General features: G+C 41.6%; 3 protein-coding genes across 6 annotated transcripts in view; 2 read left to right on the forward strand and 1 right to left on the reverse strand.

The window, feature by feature from the left end:
- Positions 1-6815, forward strand: part of cpt1b (carnitine palmitoyltransferase 1B (muscle)) — a 9038-nt gene extending 2223 nt beyond the window's left edge. Inside the window, exons 5-19 of one of the 2 annotated variants that reach the window (XM_052060247.1) lie at positions 158-259; positions 689-826; positions 911-988; positions 1255-1362; positions 1464-1548; positions 2061-2256; positions 2376-2558; positions 3496-3601; positions 3715-3831; positions 4023-4187; positions 4281-4415; positions 5200-5352; positions 5419-5532; positions 5867-5959; positions 6468-6815. In XM_052060247.1, the coding sequence (XP_051916207.1) occupies positions 158-259; positions 689-826; positions 911-988; positions 1255-1362; positions 1464-1548; positions 2061-2256; positions 2376-2558; positions 3496-3601; positions 3715-3831; positions 4023-4187; positions 4281-4415; positions 5200-5352; positions 5419-5532; positions 5867-5959; positions 6468-6599 (1905 nt within the window). In that variant the 3' untranslated portion in view covers positions 6600-6815. The remainder of the gene's footprint in view (positions 1-157; positions 260-688; positions 827-910; positions 989-1254; positions 1363-1463; positions 1549-2060; positions 2257-2375; positions 2559-3495; positions 3602-3714; positions 3832-4022; positions 4188-4280; positions 4416-5199; positions 5353-5418; positions 5533-5866; positions 5960-6467) is intronic. The other variant, XM_052060246.1, reaches the window with a different exon arrangement.
- Positions 6816-7232: 417 nt separating this feature from the next.
- The window catches only part of sephs1 (selenophosphate synthetase 1), a 162189-nt gene continuing 145242 nt past the window's right edge, over positions 7233-24179 (reverse strand). The window contains exons 1-10 of one of the 2 annotated variants that reach the window (XM_052060290.1): positions 12434-12536; positions 11146-11254; positions 10951-11047; positions 10753-10856; positions 10045-10152; positions 9790-9944; positions 9484-9574; positions 9314-9413; positions 8387-8599; positions 7233-7939 (exon numbers count right to left, since the gene is read on the reverse strand). In XM_052060290.1, the coding sequence (XP_051916250.1) occupies positions 7725-7939; positions 8387-8599; positions 9314-9413; positions 9484-9574; positions 9790-9944; positions 10045-10152; positions 10753-10856; positions 10951-11047; positions 11146-11241 (1179 nt within the window). In that variant the 5' untranslated portion in view covers positions 11242-11254; positions 12434-12536 and the 3' untranslated portion in view covers positions 7233-7724. Of the gene's footprint in view, positions 7940-8386; positions 8600-9313; positions 9414-9483; positions 9575-9789; positions 9945-10044; positions 10153-10752; positions 10857-10950; positions 11048-11145; positions 11255-12433; positions 12537-24179 lie in introns of those variants that run through there. The other variant, XM_052060291.1, reaches the window with a different exon arrangement.
- prpf18 (PRP18 pre-mRNA processing factor 18 homolog (yeast)) lies at positions 17018-23646 on the forward strand. Of its 2 annotated transcripts, XM_052060293.1 has the most exons (10): positions 17018-17206; positions 17485-17562; positions 17758-17784; positions 19563-19664; positions 20019-20132; positions 20988-21134; positions 21746-21814; positions 21902-22042; positions 22308-22535; positions 23052-23646. In XM_052060293.1, exons 1-10 carry the CDS (start codon positions 17141-17143, stop codon positions 23130-23132), a joined length of 1053 nt encoding a protein of 350 aa, XP_051916253.1. In that variant the 5' UTR covers positions 17018-17140; the 3' UTR covers positions 23133-23646. The 2 variants fall into 2 exon arrangements, with proteins under 2 accessions (XP_051916253.1, XP_051916254.1); XM_052060294.1 differs by lacking the exon at positions 17758-17784.

The following is a 24179-nucleotide window of genomic DNA, read 5'->3' on the forward strand; positions in this document are numbered from 1 at the left end:
TTTTTTTTTTAATGTTTAGCACTACGTCCCAACTTCATTGGAGTTGGGTTTGTACAATATATTTCACAGTTTTGACTTTTAAAATGCTAGTTATTTGGTTTGCTAATGTGTTTATTGTTTGTTTGTTTGTTTGTTTGTTTGTTTTTTTTGCTCCCAGAGCCTGGTGAAGATGTTTTCAGGACGCAGACCACTTCTTTACAGCTTCCAGGCATCCTTACCACGGTTACCTGTGCCAAGGGTGGAAGACACCATTCGCAGGGTGGGTAGTCACAAGGAAGATTGGGAAATTAATTATTAATTTTGCGAGAATGAAGGTGGAAGTTTCATTGCAATGGCATTACAGATTTTGTGTTGTAATATTCTGACCTTATTCTTGTAAAATCACAACTTAATTCTCATGATACTGTAGCTTTTCATTATCATTAGCCTCATGAAGCGGAACTCAATTTTACCATCATGCATCCATATTATGTTACTTCCAAACTAATTTCTATCCATATTGTAAACATGCTGCTTTCTATTAACATTCCATTGAGTTTGCAATTGCAATGTATTGGATCGTTAGATTATGATTGCTGCTGTCTTTAATCATGTTATTATGGTATCAGGTTACAGGGTGTATGAAAGGGTTAAAGTAACTTTTGAGGCCTTTTTTGTCCAATTTTGGTCCCAATTGTTTTTCGTGCAGTACCTGGAGTCGGTGCGCCCCCTGCTGGATGATAAGGAATATAAGCAAATGGAGTTCTTGGCCAACAACTTTAAATACTCTGAGGCTGCCCAGCTGCAGAGATACTTGAAAGTCAAGTCCTGGTGGGCCACCAATTATGTGAGTGCTCTACAGTACAATGTCACAAAAGGTGTCATTCCTGTTTCCACAATTTTCAACATTCATATATATTCTGTCCTGTAGGTAAGTGACTGGTGGGAGGAGTACATTTACCTGAGAAGCAGGGGCCCAATTATGGTCAACAGTAACTTTTACATTATGGTAAGATGGAAGAACACAATGAGCGGTTGTAACTCAACCTAGGGGTTAAGATAAGACAAGATAATACATTATTTGTCTCACAATGGAGAAATTCCTAATTTACAGCAGCAAAAAAATAGAAGTAGAAGAACAAAAAGTATATAAGTAAATATAAATGAGAAAATATAAATATAAGCATATTCAGCCTGGGTGAGTGGGGTTCAACCCCCTACTCCTGTGACATCCTCTGTACATCCCATAATATTTGTCTATATGTTGTGGCAAAGGACCTGCTGTATGTGACGCCGACCCACCGGCAGGCGGCGCGTGCAGGCAACGTGGTGCACGCCATGTTGCAGTACAGACGCAAACTGGAGCGCGGTGAACATGCGCCGGTAATGGTCCAACATACTTAACACACAATATGGGACAAATACTTGAATGGAACACCATCACGCTCCCATTTCATTGGAACTTCTTTTCTTTTGTTGCTCAGCTGAGAGCTTTAGGGACGGTTCCCATGTGCTCCACTCAGATGGAGAGGATGTTCAACACCACCCGCATCCCTGGCATCGAAACAGGTGCAGTTAAATCCCATTTGCAGATTTCTTTTTTCACCCTCTTGTTATTCTCTCAAATGCCCAGCTTTTTTTTTTTTTTGGAGGGAGGACAAAGCCATGTCTAAAATTAAAATTGTCCTATGGCACTCTTAATGCAACAAAAGGGGAGCTTTGTTCATTCGGGACATGATGTATGTTGTCTAATCGGAAAAAAAGGGGTTTGCCACCATCTTGTGGCATCGATAGGCAATTAAAAATCATTCTGACGAAAGGCAGCGATTATTCACAAATTTTCGTTATTCACGGCCCGGTGTGGTTGCTAGCACGCTATGAATAGTAGAGCGCATTGTACTGTCAAAGGACAGAATTGCCGAGTCAATGTTAATGATTTTCCTCATCACGTAGTTCTTATTGAGTGGGAGGTGTGTGTGAATTTTAGGTTTTAGGTTTAGGAATTAATTGTTGGGTAATATTTTCTACACAGTCATTGCACCCAGTACTTAAACATAAGTATAATTTGTTGCCTTTTGCAGATTTCGTGCAGCACCTGAGTGACAGGAAGCACGTGGTGGTATACCACAAGGGTCGCTTTTTCCAAGTGTGGCTCTACACGGGAGGACGCCACCTCTTACCCAGTGAGTTGGAGACGCAATTTAGCAGGATCCTCAACGACACATCCGAGCCGCAGCCCGGCGAGCTCAAATTAGCTGCACTGACTGCAGGAAACAGGTGAACACTCCATAACTCCATTTGCAATAGGATTGTGGTCATATTAAGAGATGGATTGAGGTCCCAGGTAACAAGGAATACCACCGGTAAGTAGTGACCGTATCTTTACCACTCGCTAGGGTTCGGTGGGCTCAGGCTCGGATGAAATACTTCAGCCAAGGAGTGAATAAAGCCTCCTTGGATGCGGTGGAGTCGGCCGCTTTCTTCCTGGCCTTGGATGATGAGCCTCAGGGTTACGATGCCATGAGCAACTCTCTCGACCACTATGCCAAATCGCTGCTGCATGGGAAGTGCTATGACAGGTAAAAACGCAATCACTTTTAATAATATTCAAAATAGATTTTTAGGCGTTTGAAGTTGAATCCTATTGTTCAAAGAAAATTACGTAAAAAAGTGTAATGTACTAAATATACAAATAAAAAGGACTCAGAAATTCAAATGAAAAATGCATGTAGTTTAATAAAAAAAAGTACATTCCATAAATACACTGAATCCTGTGATTTGTCACTATTACAAATGTATATAATGTCGTTACATAATTAACAGTTACAGCATAAGTAGTAAGCAGCATCGAAAATGGATGGAAGTTCAATCCTATGAAGCCTCCAATATTATACAATACAGCATTGACTATGAAAAATCGAAAGAAAATAACATGTAAATAAAATAATAGATAAGAATCTGAAAAGTATTTTTTTTTCAAGATTAACACTAAAATACACCAATATTATTTTATGAAAATAATACTGAAAATATTTTTAATGAAATAATAGAATCATATCTTAACAAAATACATGTATATACAGTTGATCATGTTAATTTCTTCTTTCAATTCAACAATGAAGTAGCATTGAATGGTATACAGGTACTTTTTACTAGGATTATACATTTTCTGTAATGTCGTGATACAAATAATTGGCCAAGTTTAAGAAACACTAAGATCTACACAAAAGAATGTAAAACAAAAAAGGGAGTGATTTCTTTGAATCCTCGATTTCTCTCGATTACAATTATTAAATTCACCCCAAAATGACAACCAAATAAAAACATGCTAAATTCCTAAAATACAAATGGAAAATAATTTAAATACGTTTTAAAAACTTTTTAATTAGATCACTTTTTAATATTTTCTAAAATAGTTAAATGAAAACATCCAATTCCTAAATCATCATAATGATTGAGAAACTCATACACAGGCATACCTAATAAAACAACCATCATACACGTCTGTTCTCTTAGGTGGTTTGACAAATCTTTCACCCTCATATCTTACCCCAATGGCAAAATGGGAATCAACGCTGAACATTCGTGGGCCGACGCGCCCATTGTGGGACACATGTGGGAGGTAATTCACCCTCTCTTGACCGCCAATCATTAATTTGATGTCGTGTGTTGATTCATATGAGACGTGCGTGTGTGTTTGTGTGTGTGTGTGTGCGTGCGTGCGTGTTTATGTAGTACGTCATTGCCACCGACTGCTTCCATCTGGGCTACACAGAGGAGGGCCACTGCAAGGGAGACGTGAACAAATGTCTTCCTCAGCCATCTCGACTCCAGTGGCATATTCCCAAGGAGGTACAGCATCAGTGTCAGTGTGGTCTTGTATTCCAGCTTTCTTTCTCTTTTTCTTTCAAATCTGAAATCCTTAAAATCAATGGCCGAAACTCGGCCACATGTGAAATCTTGTGGCAGAACCCCGAGGACAGGGCAGAGTGGGTGCCAGGCTGTTCTGGAATCTGTACCGTATCTGTTCTTTCTTTGTGTAGTGCCAAAATGTGATTGAGACGTCGTACCTGTCTGCTAAAAAGATAGCCGATGACGTGGACTTCCTCGCCTACCTGTTTAGTGCCTTTGGCAAAGGCTTGATTAAGAAGTGCAGGACCAGCCCGGATGCGTTCATTCAGCTGGCCCTGCAACTGGCACAATTTAGGGTATGCTGCCTTTCATCCTGTAGACAATCACCTTTCTGACAATTAACATGATTGCACTCAAACCAAAATTGCACTCATGATTCTGACCGCCAGGACCAGGGCGAGTTCTGTTTGACGTACGAGTCGTCCATGACGCGCATGTTCAGAGACGGCCGCACGGAGACGGTGCGCTCGTGTACCTCAGAGGCTGTCGCCTTCGTCAGAGCCATGGAGGACCGACAAACAACAGTAGGCACTTAAGTACAACCAGATCGAGAAAGTTGGTGTGAAAGTCATGTCGGAACAAGCAGTGTACATGACGACATTGAAGTCAATGTTGTATTAAACAAGTTTAAGTAGGGCACCAAATAAGGATATTTTCTACCAAATATCTATTTTTATCCAAAATGATAGTTTTCTATAAATCCCACTAAGTTATCATCTAATAAGGCTGAACTTGTTGAGACTACCAAAAAGGGACATAACAATCACAACAATTCTAACAGAAAAAATAAGCTTTTTAAGGTCTAAGTTGGGCGGCCCGGTAGTCCAGTGGTTAGCACGTCGGCTTCACAGTGCAGAGGTACCGGGTTCGATTCCAGCTCCGGCCTCCCTGTGTGGAGTTTGCATGTTCTCCCCGGGCCCGTGTGGGTTTTCTCCGGGTGCTCCGGTTTCCTCCCACATTCCAAAAACATGCGTGGCAGGCTGATTGGACACCCTAAATTGTCCCTGGGTGTGAGTGTGAGTGTGGATGGTTGTTGGTCTCTGTGTGCCCTGCGGTTGGCTGGCAACCAATTCAGGGTGTCCCCCGCCTACTGCCCGGAGACAGCTGGGATAGGCTCCAACACCCCCCGCGACCCTAGTGAGGATCAAGCGGTTCGGAAGATGAATGAATGAATGAAAGGTCTAAGTTTCAGTATATATATATATATGTACCTTGAGTATTTTGCCTTGACATTCATTTGTCTAATAAAGTAAAAGGACCTCCCACCACTGTTAATTTCCCTTCTTTGTCCCCTTGTGTTCCTAACAGAACAAGCAGAGACTGGCGCTGTTTCAGAAAGCTGCGGACAAGCATCAGAACATGTACCGTCTGGCCATGACCGGTTCCGGCATCGACCGACACCTCTTCTGTCTCTACATCGTGTCCAAGTATTTGGGCGTGAACTCTTCTTTCCTAAAGCAGGTGAGAATGCGCGCACGCTCCAGCAGCATGATAATGTCGCTAAGGTCTCCACGTTCTTGCTCGCAGGTTCTGTCGGAACCGTGGAAGTTGTCCACCAGCCAGACTCCTCAGCAGCAGCTCAACCTGATGGACATCAATAAGTTCCCCAACTATGTCGGGGCTGGAGGTGGATTTGGCCCAGTGAGTGAAACCCTTGGCTATTATTTATTCTCTGGATCAATAGTGCGTTCTAACCCCTCGTTAAATAGATGACAATTTTTCCCTTGCAGGAAATAAATAACATGGGATGAGAAGAAATGAATCATGAGAAAATACAAATGTGTACAGACTTTGTTAGTTACAGCTTTCATGTTATGACCTACAAAATCCATAATAATAAAAGAAAACGTGTTAATACAATAAATTAAAAATTCTTCGTGACATATAGTTTTAGATCAACTATTTTGTAACAAAACGTTTTTCAAGCTCATAATTAACGTGTGATAAATTCTGAATCATTGTTATAATTTTATAGGTAGCCGATGACGGTTATGGCGTGTCTTACATCATTGTTGGGGAAAACCTCATTACATTCCACATCTCCAGCAAGTTCTCCAGCCCTGACACGGTAAACATTTGTGCCACACACTTACAAATAAACACACACACTTTCTCTAACTGATATTTCCTTCCCAGTAGGTAACTTAAGTCCTCTGTACGAACTGTAAGTGGAAGTACAAATACTGGTATACTGTATACGTACTGATCTGATTCCTTTACTTCAGCAAAATGATGAAGCAGATTATTAAACGGTTGATATTTAATCTAAGCCTGCTAGTAGCGGGGCCTCACTTGGGACATTTTCGAATCCCTTTGTGCCATTGCCAACGTGGGTTTCCACTTAGGCCGTTGATGTGGGTTGATGTGGACCCAAATCAGCCATCTCTAGGAACTCCTCTCATCGCCACACACCAGCAATAGCTAGTAACAGGCCCTATGCGGGGATTTCTGACACGTGTCCTTTCAAGGTCTAAAATAGTGCCTTGGTTTTGTCATTGACCATCTGTCCTGTTGCTATGTTTGTGCTCCCTCCATTGTTAATTTCCCACCCGTGGCTCCTCATGTGATCCGCGCAGGACTCATGGAGATTTGGTCAGCACATCAACAAAGCCATGATGGACATCCAAACGCTTTTCCAGGCCTCAAACAACAAGAAGACAGCAGGCGAGTCTGTCATGCAGCTTAACAACGACAAGAAGCATATGTAGCAGACTGGTGTATGTATGTATGTGTGTATGTATGTATGTGTGTGTGCAACTGTGCATGTGTGTAAGAATTGAAACATGGATGCAATGATTGGTGACGTCCTCCCTGATGTTGCCCTATTCATTCCACACACCATGAACGCTCCTGTAAGTTATTGCTCTGTATATTTTGCTTTTGCGAAATGATACCTTGTACAGTAATTAAAGCATCCCTAGTGATTTCCCGTTAGACACTTAGTTTCCCCCATTGAACTGCACTTGGGCATTGATTCTTTTGCTTGCCACTAGAGGCAGTATTAATGTACTTTACGACACTTTGAGAATCGTTGTACAGAAGCCGGTGTCCCACTGAGAAGGGAACGTGAGGATAGCGGATATTGATGTTCCCAAGAGTTTTAATGGTCGTCGACAGTTGTGACAAAAAAGCAAAAGAAAATAATCGCGAACGTTTGGAACCTTGAACGAACAGACCAGAATCAACATTCACTCCCTTCACAAACACTTGCAAATGGTTTCTGCTCAGTGGGAAGTGTTCTTTTCGAGCTGAAGGTCAATGGTTTGACTGCTTGATTATAATTGAGGTGACGTCACCATGATCCATGGAGGAGGGAAGTATGCGGACCAAAATAGAGCAGATTGTACAGTATTTGAGGATTTATTTATTCCGGTGGGGTCAATACAAAAATTCAAATGAATAGAAAAAGAAAGACATTCTGCTAACACTTTCTTTCAAGGCATCAGTTACAGCAAAGAACTTCATAACTGTACAAAAGTGGACAAACAAAACCAACGAAACGACGAGACACAGGACGGCTTGTAAGTTCCGGCAAAACCAACAAACCATGATCAATAACGAACCATCAGCAATGTGATCCTGTTGTCTTCTCTCACCTTCAGAACAGAAAAAAAAACCCAAAAGACAAACGAATGAATGACCACTTGTGGAGTCCATTGGGGGATGTAATGCCACTTTCGCCCACTGGGTCGAGCTGTTCATCACATACACACCAGCCCAGTGCACGAACGAGTGGACACTCAGATGGTTTTGTCGTTGCTTGTTTTTTGAAAACCAAATCACCGTCTGATGCGAGGAGGAAGATGATGATGGTGGGGAGCGTTTTGGTGGGATTAGGACGTGGCGCCTGGCGTAGGGTTTACACTTTGCGCAGCGGCCTGCGGCGCCACCTCAATGATCCGCGGCTTGTCGATGATGCGCGCCGTGCGGTTGCCCTTTTCCACGATGCCGATGATCCACGCCTGGTGGCCCTCACCGTATTTGGGCGACTTGATCTCAGCACAGAAGCGCGCCGCCTGCTCGCGTGGCAGACAGATTAGCAGCCCTCCTGCAGTCCATTCAGAAAAATGAGCATTTTTTAAAATGGGATAGCATTTTAGCCTCAACATGTAATAACCATTTTTGTTGTTGCATGTGTTTTATTCCATTTGCATAAATTGTTTGACCATACTTAGTTCAACAAAACTGTAGGTAATGATACTAATTTTTCTACATGTTTGACTTTTTACCTAATCTCATTAAATTATTTTTTTTGATTTTTCATAACAATGCATCATCATTGTATTTGCAGTATTTCAGCACAAAAAAAATGTAAATTTACATTGAGAATGTCAAATTTTAAAATGCGTCCTGCAACAACACAGGAGGCTTAAGATGTGGGGGCGGAAGACAAAAAAAATCTTATATAAAAAAATGATGCAATTTTAAAGAAAATAAAGTGGGGAGGCCAGCAGAATACATTTTATTACCCTCATTTCCAAAACAAAATGCATACCTGACGTCTCGGGGCAGGTGCCGTGCATGAGGCCGAACATGTTGCCGCATGCCTTGGACACAGCGGCCATCTTGGCGAGCACGGGAAGATTGTGGATGACAAAGGACACCTCGCTCCGCTGTTGCTTGGCCAGTGTCTGGGCGTGGCCCAGGATGCCGAAGCCCGTGATGTCAGTGGCGGCATGCGCGTTGAACGTGTGCATGAGGCTGGCGGCTGCATGGAACAAAAACCAGGACTGATCTTCACAACAATTGGGGTATACTTCATACAAAAGGTCCGCCACGAATGACCGTGGACCCTTGAACCCAGAACCTCAAGAAATGAGATTCAGATGTGCTAACCAGGAGTAGAATGTACTTTAATTGGAAGAGTGCAGGACAATACATTTCACGGGGTTATAATGGATGAGAAAACTAGCTGGAAATCACATACTGGCCACATTCAATCTAAAGTAGCAAAAAAGATGGCCAACGACAGATTAAATCCCAAATCACTATATTTACAATATTGTGCTGCAGTTTGGGGAAACGACAGGAACTCATGACAGTCATTAACTCATTCACTCCCAAAGACGTTTTTAAACGTCTTTTCAGAATTGGTCCAGAATTGGCTGGTAATGAGTCTGAGTTAATCAGTCTACAAAAAAAGCCATCAAGCTTAGTCATAAATGCAACACACGAATACCCTCTTTAAAATCAAATCTATTAAAATTCAGAGCCATTATATCACGGATGGATGGATGGACGGAAGGACCCTCGTCAGATGGATTGATGGTAAAATGACAGTGAGATGGATGGACGATTGCAGAACTGAATAGATGTTAGGGTGACAGATGGTAATGATGGATGGAAGGACAGCAGAATGGTGTACAGTAAGACGGATGGATGGGTGAAAGACGGTTGGTAGCAATGGTGATGTATTTCATACCTGTCCTATTGAGGCGGGCCATGTTCATCATTGCTTCGTGGTAGGCCAGCTCGACGTCTTCCTGTGTGACTACCAACTTGATCTTATTCCACTTCTCCGGCTATGAGAGACAACAGGTGGTCAATACCTTCGTGTGAAAAGAGACGTTTGTACATTTTTTCCAAACGTACGATATCGAGCCACTGGTGCACCGCCACGGCTACTTGCGTCCCCAGCGGCTTTGTGAGCACCAGCACGTCTCCTGGCACCGCGTTGTCTGGCCTGCGGAGCATTACACAACATGTTATTTATTTAAAAAAAAGAATAAAAGCTCACATATATTGACAATCAGACTGAATTTGAGCATTTGCCCATCTTTGCGATCAAAGTGAGCAAAGGGCCTGAAGGCCCAATATCACTGATTTTTGCTATTGGTAGCTGGGCTTGATCCCCATCACTGTACCTCGCTTTCGCCAAGCTTTTGCGAATTAACTCACATGATGAATTCATTGGGCTGGCACACGGTGGTAGCGACTCCCCCCAAGACTACCCAGGGATTGAGCACCGTCTGTCCTCCCGTCACGGATGTGCCCGCCTCCTCCGCCGCGTCTTTGAAGCCCTGCATGATGAGTGGCATGATTTTGTCCCTCTCCTGTGTAATGACAAGGAAGACACACTAAGGTAAGCATCAAACTTGCAAACAAACTTGCCAGTGTGACACTCATTTTGCTCAGGACGCAGCCTGGTCTCACCTTCTCCGACATTTTGTTGCTAACACCCAGCAGCATCAACATGTTGTCGCATTCCGTCACCCCCATGGCATACAGGTCACTGAGAACGTTTGCGCATGCCACGCGACCCTGAAAAAAGTACAGATTTAAAATTAGTGTCTTGCAATCTGAGTAATATTTTCGGGACTCATATTTGAAAAAGTCACAGAATACTTATGGGCAACTGGTGAAGACAAAACCTTAGATACTCAAAAGACAATAAAAATAAAAAATGTTTGCGCATGCCACGCGACCCTGAAAAAAGTACAGATTTAAAATTAGTGTCTTGCAATCTGAGTAATATTTTCGGGACTCATATTTGAAAAAGTCACAGAATACTTATGGACAACTGGTGAAGACAAAACCTTAGATACTCAAAAGACAATAAAAATAAAAAATGTATTGTGTCCTAGTGAAAATGAAGCTTCAAGATGCTTCATGAATCAGTTGTGTTTATCTCTCCATTCAACATAGGGTTAACATTGACTTGACATTTCTTAAACTCCTTTCTTTAAACCAACAGTGCCATCAAAACGAGTAAAGGCAAAATGCAAGTGGTTCATGAACCATCCAGAAGCTTTATTTTCCCATCCCCATTATGTCCCCTCACCATCATAAAAAATTACGGGAAACCTAAACGAGATTTTGAGATCGAGATAAAATATTTGGTACTCATCATCAGATTCATACCATCATGTAGGGGTCGTCCACGATAGGATAGATGTAATCAGTTGTCTGGACGAGTGAGAGGCCTCCATGTCTGAGCGGAATGACACAGGTGTCCATGCCAATGCCTAGAAAATAGACATTTATTCCTGCTGCACTATCACAAACCATTATTAACTTATTTATTTTTACTTTGAAAGTGTTATTGTGTGTTACAGTGACCTAATCGAGGCATGACTGCACCCAGGAACTGTTCATCTTCTTGGTAGTGATTCTCTTGTAGGTTCTCTAAAAGCTTCTGTAAAACCTCTTGAGGTACCTGTGAGAGAAAAAAAAACCCAACATTTTTATGGGCTACAATCCATGGATGATGTATGGACTTGCAAATGTCATTATTTTAAATGTGACGGCTCTGACCTTGCAACCCGTTCCCTTGAGTTCTGCGAAGCGTGTGAGCCGGAAGTTCTTGTCCAGCTCGTAGCTCTCGGGATTGAAGGACTCCCTCACCGACATGTCTGAAGATACTCTGGGCCACCACACACAGAACCAGGAAGATCACATTTAAATAACAATAACCAACAAACAAAACAACTGAAAAAGATGGACATACAGTGAATAAAATTTATATAAAAATTGTTTTTTGAATGGCCATACTTAGCTTTTCATGGCAACCTTTTTATGTAACGTATCAACGTCTTCAAATATAGTGTAATATTTGTATTTCAATCGTAATCTTACTTCTTTGAGTAATTTTGGCTCGCTACTCGTTTTCTGTTTTCTTTTGAATGTTCAGTACCGATTCGACACTTTTAGGTAAAACTTGGTCAAAAGAATACATTGATATTCAAGTGAAGTTCACATACACTCCCACAATTCGACTTCGGTACAGTACCAAAGTATTTGTACTTCGTTACTTCCCACCACTTGGCCAATGAGAGGAGGCGTTACATGTGGAGTCAAACAATGTCTCATGGGGTGACTAGTACGACAGTGTCAATACGTCACCACATAACTAAAAGACAAATAATTAAACCACCGCCATTAGACAGACTTGGCAGGTGAGTTTTAGAACTGGGAGCGTTCCAGAAGCAAAACGCTGCAAAGTTCATTCAACCCATAAACATCCACCCAAGTTAACAAACTCACTGGGTGATAGTTCACTTTTTAAAATCAGGACATAAAACTCATCATACAAGAGAACTGTATTAAAAGCCCGTTCCAAGCCGTTTATTGGGTTTAAATTAAGCGTACAGTACGAATTGTATTCGAGTGCTAGCCGCCAAGCCGTGCAAGAAGCGAAAATGTGCATTGTGTGCACTAAGTGTTGCTCTGGTATGCTTGCAACCGCAAACATACAATGCAATACAAGTTGAAGTTGTTATTTGAAATGCACAACATAAGTGGAGGAGCAAGGCTCACGCTCGCTGCGCACGATATAAAAAGTTTAAAAGTTGCCATTAGAGCGCCGAACAAAAATGTCGGCGGTGGAAAAAATTAACCCTTTGCTATCCAACGCCATGCGACGTGCGCCACATCAGTTTTGCTTCCCGTAAAATCGGCGCCCGGTGTGCAACCAGCGCAACGCCGGTAACGCAGCCGCGCGTCACGGGTGTTTACAACGGCCACGTTTGCAATTTGAGTGCCGAAGCGGAGTTATATTCGCGTCACATTTCCCCTTTAATTGAAGCGTCCGGTTGATCCTTACCAGCGTCAAGTCAGCGCTAGATCCCGACACAAGAGCGGGGACGGCGGCGACTCGCAGCGGGCCTTCAATTAGGCGTCCTTGGATAGTGCCTGATAGTAAATGGCGGAAATTTGTTAATTTTGGCGTCTCTTCGTGGGGAATATGTTCGTAATTATTGGTATAAAGGTCGTATATCTTGATTTTTTAAAATCAGCATTGCACTTAATTGTCTGGGAGGAAATATTCATCCTAAAATTAAAATAGGAAATGATTGCGATCGCCATGGGTCCTTTGTCTGCACTGTGGCTGTTTCAACATCCCCTTTAACAAGTCATCGAGTCTGGCAACCTAATCGCAACCATGTTGTGTACCTTTAATTTGATGTTTTCCCTCCAATTTAACCAACGATGTTTCAATTCCATTTGTAACCCTTTTCATCCAAAATACGATCACGGGACTAAATATGCTCATTCTCCCACGTTATTTCGTAAACTTCAAGGAAAAAACTGTGTCACTCTTTTTTGACATTTCGGGGTGCATTGTGTGGTTCTGAACCAAACAATGAGGTATAACTACATTCTGGACACCAGTGGAGCTGCTATATATACAGCAAGCGCAATGTCCAAAATAAGCTCTTAACAACTTTATCCTACTAATAATATCAGTATGTTTAAATATGAGAATTTGGCTGACTTTAAATGGCAAAAAGGGGATCTGAGTTGTGCGTTATATTCACAATTCGATCAAAGGCAAGGTGGGCCTGATTTCTATGACTGACTAAAAACTATTCGTAAAAATACCAAATAAACACGGGGCAAAATACAAAATGTGTTTACTGTATTACGGTTTCCACGCAGAGCATATTTGGATTTGAGTTCAAATATTGAGGTGAGGGGCAGAAAGTGTAACTCCCTCGCCATATACTATATGTATGCCAAGTCAGTTAACAAATCAACAACAAAACTAATACACGTTATGATTCCGTTTTATTGATGGGGTGCACATTGAAATGAAGTACAATATTTTATTATAGATGCCAAATATGTGATGTCAGCAGGTGAAATATGCTATAATAAATATAAAGAAGACAAATCAACTAATTGAGTCATTACAAAATGCAAGAATCTAATAGTCAACATAGACTCCAGCATATTTCCTTTTACTGAAGATGGATGCAGCACTATACTGTAAATCACATTCAAAGAAGGCACAATATAGTAGTGGAACTTTGACTTGAGTGTGGTCGGTGAAATTGTATTAAAATACAAAAGGGCAGTTAACGTACAGTAATGTAAACGGTTGGTCATGGTCCAGCACTGGTCATGTCTATGAACGTCCCTCCCATTTTTGTGCCTGTGTTGTTGTCGCACCCTAAATGAAAAACAGAGAATCAATATAAGAACACAATTTTACATTAAATTGTTAATTTGATGTCAATCAAACTTGATGAATGCCCATTTAAGATTTCTGCAGAATCTGTGGGTGAATCCGTCTGAAAAACAGCTATTAGACAGCCTAGTAAGTAACTTTTAATTGACCCTAACTTTATTGGTTGACAACAATACACAGCTAAAGTCCTGTTTTACGGTACCTCTTTTTAGTCTCCGCCTGGCAAATTTGATTTTATCTTAGAGGATCTGAACCCAGTGTTGTGGGCTGGGCAGCTTCTCCATCCTGTGATCACCGCAGTATTTCTCTGTAAAAACTGAGTGTGCATGAGAATGAATTTAGAAATGTGAATGTAATTGTGTAGTATCAGGTAACTGTTTAAATTACAGCTTTATTTAAGAAGAGGCCTATATCGGCACTGGGTGTGTATGAGTGGAGCTAGATACACTGCTATGTGTTGATTGGTTGACAGAGAATTGTTAATTCCAATGGGATTGGAGCCTACATGTACTTCACATGATCAGTTTATATTGTATCCATGACCTCATGTTGGCATTCTTTGGATAAGAACCCAGTTGGTACTTTTTCTCATTTTTCCTCAGTTTACCTTTGATTGCACCAACGAAATTCTGGTCCAGGCCTTTCCGGGTGTCACTAAGCCCTCTCTTCCTTTTTCCATTTGGTCAGGAGTTAGCCAGGGTGTCATCATCAAAGAAGGCAAACACGTAGTAAACACAGTAGGACATGTTGAAAGACAAAACTGCCTCTAGTGTGACTCGTGCCAGAGCCACAAATGAAAAACTTTGCACCAATTTTCGGAAAAGGAGGCTTCCAGATCATGTGTAGTTGACTAGGATAGAGTACAGCTGAGCCTTGGAGATAAACACATTGTAATCCTAAGCAAGACGGACCTCTGACTGAAAAGGCAATCAATGATGCAGAGATATTAAATTCAAGTTCAAGTTCAAGTCAACTTTATTGTCAAATGTGCTCTCTGTGCAACAGACAGCACAGATGAACTTTCTTTCCTCTCAACCACAGGAGAGAGAAGAGCCGCTGCAGGTGCCCGCGCCGCCATCAACAGAACAGTTAACATAAAATGACAAAATAATACAATACAACATATCAGACACAGACAGTCGTACAATCTTAACCACTTTTCCAGCATACACATTGTTGTTTGAAGCAGTTATAGATCAAATATGAGAGAATCAAAGTGTCCTTTCACCAGTGGATCAAAGATGTCAAGCTGAAAATGTGCACACAAGCTCATTGTCATTTTATGTGGCCTGCCAAAGCTTGCCACAGTTTTTTTCTTGATTTCAAAATATTAGTAACCAAATACGACTCTTCAAACTGTTACTGTAGCGCTTTTGTGCATTATTCATTTCTTAAAAAGAAAACAATGAATTTAGTACGGTGCGTCGAATAGTCGTGAAAATACGGTAAGCCCTGCTGCTCACCGAGCAAACAAAAATTCCAGTTAGTGATTGTTCACTGCACACCAAGCGATTGAGCACATATGATTGTCAAAGAAGCAGATTGCCACAAAAACAGGGACTGGACCAGAATAAAGGAGAGAGTGTGGCTGTTTTAAGAGCTTGTTAACCAAGGCCTTTCATTGTGTGCCCATGATTCTTCATGACAGAGACTCTCCACACTTTGCTTTCTAGCCATAGGTACGTAAGAAATGTTTATTATTTTAAAACATACTAATATATGCGCTGTACCCACGGGAAGCAGTGCCTGGCTGGCTGGGTCTTGTTTATGCTAAGACTCAAAGGTAGTAATTGAACCATGGTTTTATGTGTACCATGACAGCCCGAGCAATTTAAGGTGTTTCACCATGCTCTTTGATGGCGAACGTATTTATGATTTTAGCCCGCAACAAAAATGCATTTGACAAGCCTAAAAATGTCTAAATCGCACACATTACCTATATGTGCCTGGAGTACCTTCATTTGGTGTGTTGGTGTGTGCTGTTGACATTTCTTGTATTATTCTGATTTTGCTTCACAGAGCTTTGAGAGGTGCCGAGAGTAGGAGTGAAGCGTTCCCACAATCTTCCTCTTTTCCAGCTTCTGAGGTTGCAGCACTGAGTGCCTTTGTCTCCACAGGGGAAGAAGCTGCCATTCTTGCCACTTTAAAGACTGGCCTCAGCTTCCTGGTCCTGCGATAAGCAGCCGTCTCGGGGCCCCGCCGAGGTTTGCAGGGCTGCTGTGTCAGGTTCAATGTCAGGCTTCCGCAGAGCTTGCTGATGATCTGATCATATGAATCAGGTATGTTGCAACAGGGAGACTTAGGCCCTCCAGGATCTGAGTTTGACACCTATGCCTTAAGGAGTTTTTGAAAACTCTTTTGGACAGAGATGCAACTTAAAAATCATTTGAACACATTTGGCTGGCACAATAGCATTTATGTACTTCTGCTTTACGAGTGCATACCATAGAAGTACAACAATCATACTGCTTCACCAAGTTGATAACACACACACACACCTGGCGCATATTCTTTTATGATTTCAAGCGTCAATGGACGGACATCATCCACTTCTTATCCTTAGCTCTTACTTTCTTCAGAGCTATGGTTAGGAGAAAAAAATACAAAATACCTACACAATAACAGAAAATGCGAGCACAAAATATATTTGTACTTCCACTGTGAGGTAGCCTTAATCAAATCTCCCCGGGCCTTAGGAATCAGTAATGCCGGTTTATGTAATTTAACGGTATACTAGATCGTCGCAATGCGACTGTTCCCTTTTGTCAATCCGATTTCAAATTTGTCCTCACAGGGACAGACCTGGCTTTCGATTACATAATTTCCCCATCATCTTAAAATCAGTGCGATTTTCATTCATTCATTCATTCATTCATTCATTCATTCATTCATTCATTCATTCATTCATTCATTCATTCATTCATTCATTCATTCATCTTCCGTACCGCTTGATCCTCACTAGGGTCGCGGGGGGTGCTGGAGCCTATCCCAGCTGTCTTCGGGCAGTAGGCGGGGGACACCCTGAATCGGTTGCCAGCCAAGCGCAGGGCACACAGAGACCAACAACCATCCACACTCACACTCACACTCACACCCAGGGACAATTTCGAGTGTTCAATCAGCCTGCCACGCATATTTTTGGAATGTGGGGATTTGTTTACTTTTACTCTGAAATATTCAGGCGAATATCTGAAAGGACTCTTAATCTGGAATTCCACGAACCCTTCCGTTATGCTTCCTGTTTTGACCCCGCTGTTATAGGTGTTTCATGAACGTCTGCTACGAGAATGAGTTGCTTTTCGCAATAAAACAAATACCGATTGTTTTTCTCGAGCAGGGATGGATATTCTTAAAGCAGAGATCGCGAGAAAGAGGAAACTCATCGAGGAGAAGCAACTCGTTGATGTGAGTGTGTTGAAATACTTAGCTACTTGTCTTGGCTAGTTAGCTCCTTTGCTAATGCTAACTTTGTTTTTGACGGTTGTTCAAGAAGCGCTTTGTTTTTTCTTTTACTTGTATTCCGTCTTTAGGTTTAGGTCCACTACTCACAATGATGAAATGATAATTGCTCATAGTAAATGCCGTCTGAATACGTAATTTGAAGAAATTGTGATATCTTCAGCAACAATACTCCCCATCATGTAATTTTACAGATTGCACAATGTATTTCTTTTTGTTAACAGGACTCCAAAAAGTTCTTCAAAAGGGCCGATCTTGCACGTAAAGAGCAGGAGGACTACTTCCAAAAATGCGGCTATAAGGTGAATTGTTGTCTATGTTTAAATGTACAAACACGTCTCACATCTGTTCAGTGTTTTGCCACCATTCGGGTGCACACAGACGCCCTTCAACGGACGCAACGCACACACCCGGAAGGTGACCGACAGGTTGAAATGTGCATTTAGTATTTGTCTTCACTGTGTTGTTTCTCCTTCACTTGCCACCTGAATCTGTAGGTTCAGAGAGAGGCTCCTGACAGCCAGGTATGGGTCTGCACAGAGGAAGTAGTTGACAGGTTGCATGAGTGGATTAGGAGTGTGTTTTTTTATGTACACTGTGCGTCCTATTGCTTCTACTTCTTTGAAACCTTTTGACACCTGCAATGATTTGATTTCAGTTCTTCATGGTGTTGTGTGACTACAGTAATTTTGCCTGCTCCCCGTACTTCCTGCACTTGTGTCATGTTATTTAAAAGTTGACAAGGAACAAAAGCCACAGTGCCAAATCACGACACATCTTAAGTGTGGTTGTCTGCATGGTTGCATATATTTTGCTTCACATTTTCAACCGGGCTTGTTCATCATCATCATCATTCTTGTCCCATATGTGCTGTGAATATTTTTCAATAGAGTCTCAAACACAAATTGAGGACCTCACCAATTCATCTGAATCTTTCTCAACTTCTCTAATCTATTCGTACAAATAATCTTAAATACATACCATACTGAAATGTCTCCTCATCAGTCCACACACAGTTCCTTTGAAAAATATTAAATACACAGTTTGATCAAAGAAGTTTTGATAACCTTTGTTTAATGAGAGCCCTCACTAAGTATGGATGCCTCATCGTCAAACGAAAAACGTGATACCAATCAAAAATATAGGATAATGAGTGACCAATTAACTGATTATGTAATCAAACCACTTACTGCATGCAATTCATGCGTCGTGGCTGTAGCTGAATTTATTTGCCATGCTGCCCAAAAATATTTGTCTTTGTTAATCCTCCCATTTTCAGTAACGCTTCCTCAATTTTACTCCTAATTGTCAGTCATCCTCAAACTCATAATGGATATGTTTTACCAATGTTTGTAAGTGCTTTCAAGACAAAGGGGCTTGGATGGTGTGTCTCAGGTGTTAAATGTCACAAAAAATATATATATCTATGTATAGATATATAGATATATATAGCTTTTCATCATCAAAAATTTGCTCAGCGCCCCATCAGCGCACTGTTTTTAAAAATCAATGCTACTTGTGTTCCAAAGTCACCAATGAGGCCAAGGAATAATCCCAGAATATCTCTAGGGGATAAAGAGGAAAAAACAATGAGGTGGTCTTTCTCCCAGGATGACCAGGCTGCAGTGGATGCAGAGTGGGCAACATTACATCACATGGTATTATGCTATGCAGTGTTAGTCAATCGCATGAGAGAAGAGCTGTGGGTAAGGGTGTTGGGCACAGGCTGCATTTGGCCTCTCATACTCTGTCCAAAACTGGCAAATTCGCAGGTGGAAGTAAACACAGCTCTCCAGTGAATTTGCAGTTTTTTTGTGTGTGGGGGGGGGGGGGTGCAGCAATCCCACATTTTCATGGAAAATGTACATTGAGTGTTGATCATTGTTTTTTGACAGACACAATTTACTTGTATTTGCACGGGGCTTATTTTGCCCTATGCTCTAGCCTGATCTTATTGCATTTTTTTGTGGATTTGGAATGACATGCAGGACAAGCGTAGTACCTCAATAATATAAAATATTTGCATGAGTTGATTTTCGTGGAAAAATGCACAAAATCTGTTCTTGCACTTAATGTTGGTTTGATGCAGTTTTGTTTTGTTTGAATTACAGCGATTTCTTTTCTTATGAGTTTCAGGTCATTTGTGCATGGAAATCTGTGCTGTCATCCTCTTTGAAATCCTGAGATCCAAAATGTCTTGCCACCTGACATTACCCAAATTGAATCTGCCATTAATAACAGATTGAAATAGCTCCTCATTTCTCAACCTAACCTGTGTTTATTTCCTTTTTTTCTTCTGAAGATCGACAAAAAGGAAGAGAATGAGGCATCCATTTCTGCTAACCCCGTATTAGAGTTGGAACTGACGGAAGAGAAGCTGCCGATGACGCTGTCACGACAGGAGGTGAGTTCAACTGGGTTCGTTTTTTTCCCTCTCCCTACCCAGTGTTTTCCCTTCTTAATTCTGACTGTAATTTCCCCATTGCGGGACAAATAAAGGATATCTTAATTCACTTTTATTCACACATTACAGGGAAATGAATAATAAGAGCATGTTTCCTTCGTAATGAACGGCAGTCAGTGAGTAGACTTCAATGAGCTATTTTGAGCCATTGAAAGACGGGTACACCTGGGCAGTGTGCTCAGCATGTTTTCATAATCAAATGTAGTACAAGTAGAATGTCAAATCCTCATAAGGTTCCCAGTGAGACACTCATTGCTACACAACTGTTTCTTTTGCATTGGTCTGTGTGATTAGGTCATCAGACGGCTGAGAGAACGAGGTGAGCCAATCCGTCTGTTCGGAGAGTCAGACTATGACGCCTTCCAGAGACTCCGTAAGATTGAGATTCTGACTCCGGAAGTAAACAAGGTAGGCCTCAAGCCACTTTGTGACCCAACTTAGGAGTCTTTCAGTTGCGAGCAGTCGCTTGATTGATTTTGCTTTTTGTGTTGTAAGCCGAAATTGAGCTTCACATATGCTGCCACTCAAGTAAAATTTATTCATATAGTGCTTAACAACTCAACAAATGGGTCTCAAAGGTTTTCAGAAGGATACGATAGACTGGGAACAACTGCACCCCCCCTGGTTGAAACTCCTCGTGCGGCCCAGGAAAAACCCATTTGAGAATAAACGGGAAGAAACCTTTGGAAGGGGTCACAAATGGTGTTATCCCCTTTTCACCATGATAACTAGCTGATATGGAAACATCATATGTTGCAAACAATTTACCTCAAAGGGACAAATGTGTTGATTTTGCACTGTTCATTATTTCAAAACCCCAACATTAATTTCAATTGTATGCAAAAAATATGTTCTTATCATATCAACGTGTTTTTAAAATGAAATTGTATACGAAGTAGTCACTAATTAAATTAACAGTGAGTCTCCCCTACTGGAGGCTGCCGTGTTTTGCTGCCATCTTTCTGCTAAGGATACCCGAAGGTCAATGTCAATGTAGTTCCTCAGCATAATGACTACAGCATGTGTAACAAATGATGTGCACTTACTTTGTCACTTGAGGAAATCTAGAAGTCGTTTGCTTGCACTGCTGAAGAAATTTGTGGTAGACTTGCAAAGTGCGGTCTCTATAATTTGGGGGTAGTGGTTGGGAATCACTGCTTTACACTAAAATTAACACTCACAGCTCACCTGCAACACAAGAGCACAAGCTGTGTTTATCACATGTTGTTCTTGCGACTACTATTCACTGTCTGTGCGACGTAGGGTTTGAGAAATGACCTGAAGGCAGCCATGGACAAGATTGACCAGCAATACCTCAACGAAATTGTCGGCGGGACAGAGCCGGGAGAACTGGACACGCAACTTGACCTCAAAGTGCATGAAGAGAACACCACTATAGAAGAACTGGAGGTACGCTACCGTATTCTGGAACATTTGGCATGAAACGCGGGCTGCCTTGAAAGACCTAACCTTCAGACCAAGGCTGTTTCTTGGTTCGGGAGTCTCATCACATGTTTGGCTCGGCAGGAGCCATGTGATCTGGTTAACTGGTATCTGTTTTGATGAGCTTTTTTTTCTTAATAGCTTCAATGTCATTTAAAAAGTCTTGTCACAGTTGTCAGTGAAGTTGAACCGGGTTGTTCAGCTCTACAGGGTATCCTTAAAAATGAAAAGTGAAAGCCTAAATCAGCCAGAAGTACTAGAAAGCGCCTTTGGTATATTTGTTGAAGTGTGCAAGCTCATGTTTGACTGTTTGCATGTACATTGTCTACTTGTAGTTAATTCATAAACAGAAAGCAAGCAAGCAAGCAAGAGAGCTTGACCATTCATTATGTTGTACATTCGTACAGCATGACATCTGTTACAATGAACATGAAGTTCAGTGGAAAATTTGGGGGGTGAAAAGGGGGCAGTCTCAAAGGCGCCTGTTGTGATGTTGACCCATAAACTGTGTGTGCCCTATAATCATCCTCAGCGCTCCACACTGGATATTGTCCAATGCATATTTGTCCTCCATACAGGCTCTTGGCAAAACTCTGGGCAGAGGCGATGACGACGGAGATCAGGATGTCATTGACAAGTTCTTGAGTGTAAGACGACTGGAGCCAATCACAGCTCTGTTTTGCCACGTGGCTATCTGTCAAGTAACTTGACTGTCATTTCTGTTCCAACGACAGTTCCTTCTCGGTGTGTGGGCCAAAGATCTGAACAGCCGTGAGGACCATGTGAAGCGTAGCGTTCAGGGGAAGGTGGCCAGCGCCACCCACTCGCAGACTGAGTCGTACCTGAAACCTTTATTCAGGAAGCTCAGGAAGAAGGTAATGCAGCTGATGTTTTGGTTGTGTGTATACTGACAGTAAAGAATCCACGTCTCATCTTGTCACGTGTCATAAGTTTTCAGATCTATACAGAAGTTCTTTGTTAAGATCCAACCTTCAGTTTAGTAATTTACTTTATTCACATCAAATCCATTAATTCCAATGGAAAGTTTTGGATTTGTGAAATTTCTCTATTTTGCAGCCCTGTTGGCCAGTAATGTATTCCCAGTACTCAAATCAGACTTAAGTTTTTTTCCCCCCTCAGAATTTACCAGCTGATATCAAAGAGTCTATCACCGACATTATCAAATTCATGTTGGAGAGAGAATATGTCAAGGCAAACGACGCGTATCTCCAGATGGCCATCGGAAACGCCCCCTGGCCCATCGGCGTGACCATGGTGGGCATCCACGCCCGTACGGGCAGAGAGAAGATCTTCTCCAAGCACGTGGCCCACGTCCTCAACGATGAAACACAGAGAAAATATATTCAGGTGAGAAAATGGTGGCACGACTTAGGACAGATCCTGGTTATCTTACATATCGGTGTTACAAACAGGCAAATTAAATCAACAATTTTGGGATTTGTGGTCATTCGGTGAGACATCCATCCATGGATTTTCTAAAGCGTTTGTTCTCATGTTGGGGGGCAGGGAACTGTAGAGGCGGGGAACAGCATGCCAAAGCGTTCACACTCACATTTGTACCTAAGGACAATATCGAGTTATCATTGAACCATGTGCACATCTTCTTGGATTGTGGGAGGTTGATGGAGTGCCCGGAGGAAACCTGGTGAGAGTATGCAAACTCCACACAAGAAGGTCGTAGCCAAGATTCAAATCCCAAAACCTTCAAAGTGTGTGGCAGATGGCCTATGTCCCCTTTCAGACTATGAGTGAAACATTCTTCCTGTTTTAAACTCAAAGAGATTTTAGCCTTGAATACGGCTGCAGACATTTCCATTTCATTCACTGCTTGCCAAATGACACAAATTCCTTCCTCCCGCGCAGGGCCTAAAAAGGCTGATGACCATCTGCCAAAAACACTTCACTACGGATCCATCCAAGTGTGTGGAGTATAACGCTCTTTAATGGCACGCCGCAACTCAGCATTGGGAATTTGCAAGCAGCTAGATTATGTCAAGATTGCACGTTACAGAATTGACTGGAGAGATGAGACGAATCCACCTCTGCATGTTTATCTTCCGACTCGTCACGACGATCTGTGGTTCGCTCAGCATCTCATCTTTCATTGTAGATAACACAGCAGGTTGGTCTTTTCAGAGCATGCGTAATCACGGATCCTCTGTGAAATTCAGTGATTTTTTTTTTTCTTTCCAGTATACCTTTTCTGTTTAACATTTACTGTAAGCCACTGTGTTATCTGAAGTGGAAGATCGTGTAGTGTAAGTTTTATTACACCTGCTGGCCACTGCTGACTCAGGTGTGTGCATCATTTGTTGAGTTTATTTTCATACAACATGCTCTGAGAATTTAGTCAGAAACTACACATAATCTAAAACACAATGTAAGATTATCAGATAGACTGTTTTCCAACCACATACTGCAACAGTTAAAAAATAAAAGAGTTGAGTCCTGCTATAAACATTTTTTTCTTCCCTGAAATTCCATAATTTGATGTCATTTATGACATTCATTTGTGTGCCATATGTATCACACATTCTAGACAACCCCAAATGAAATTATTATACCTCTTAATGATTTTTTTAGGGGTACAAAATCCTACCAACTGCTCAAGAACATAGGCTGGAGCCAGATTTTTTTGTTTGTACCATTTTTCTTTCTTTTTTTTTAAATTACAGTCATACCTCGGTTTTCTACCATAATTCGTTCCAGAAGGCTGTTCGAAAACCAATTTGATCAAAAACCGAAACCATGCTCTTTTAAAAAAAAATCTTTATTGAACACGTCAGCTCACAATGGAACGCTACACGAGGAAGCGTCACTTCATTGTGTAAGGAAGGCAAGAGGAGTCAAGTGGTGCATTCAAGTGTGCTCAGTTTGGTCGAGAAATGATTTTTATACAAAATCCCAACAAATTCTCAGTTGGTCTCTTGTGAGATCTCTTTTGTTTGTTTTTGAAGGGAAACTGAGATTATGTAATTTTTTTTGTTTTTG

This window comes from Hippocampus zosterae, chromosome 3 (assembly GCF_025434085.1).
Source record: "Hippocampus zosterae strain Florida chromosome 3, ASM2543408v3, whole genome shotgun sequence".
Lineage (NCBI taxonomy): Eukaryota > Metazoa > Chordata > Actinopteri > Syngnathiformes > Syngnathidae > Hippocampus > Hippocampus zosterae.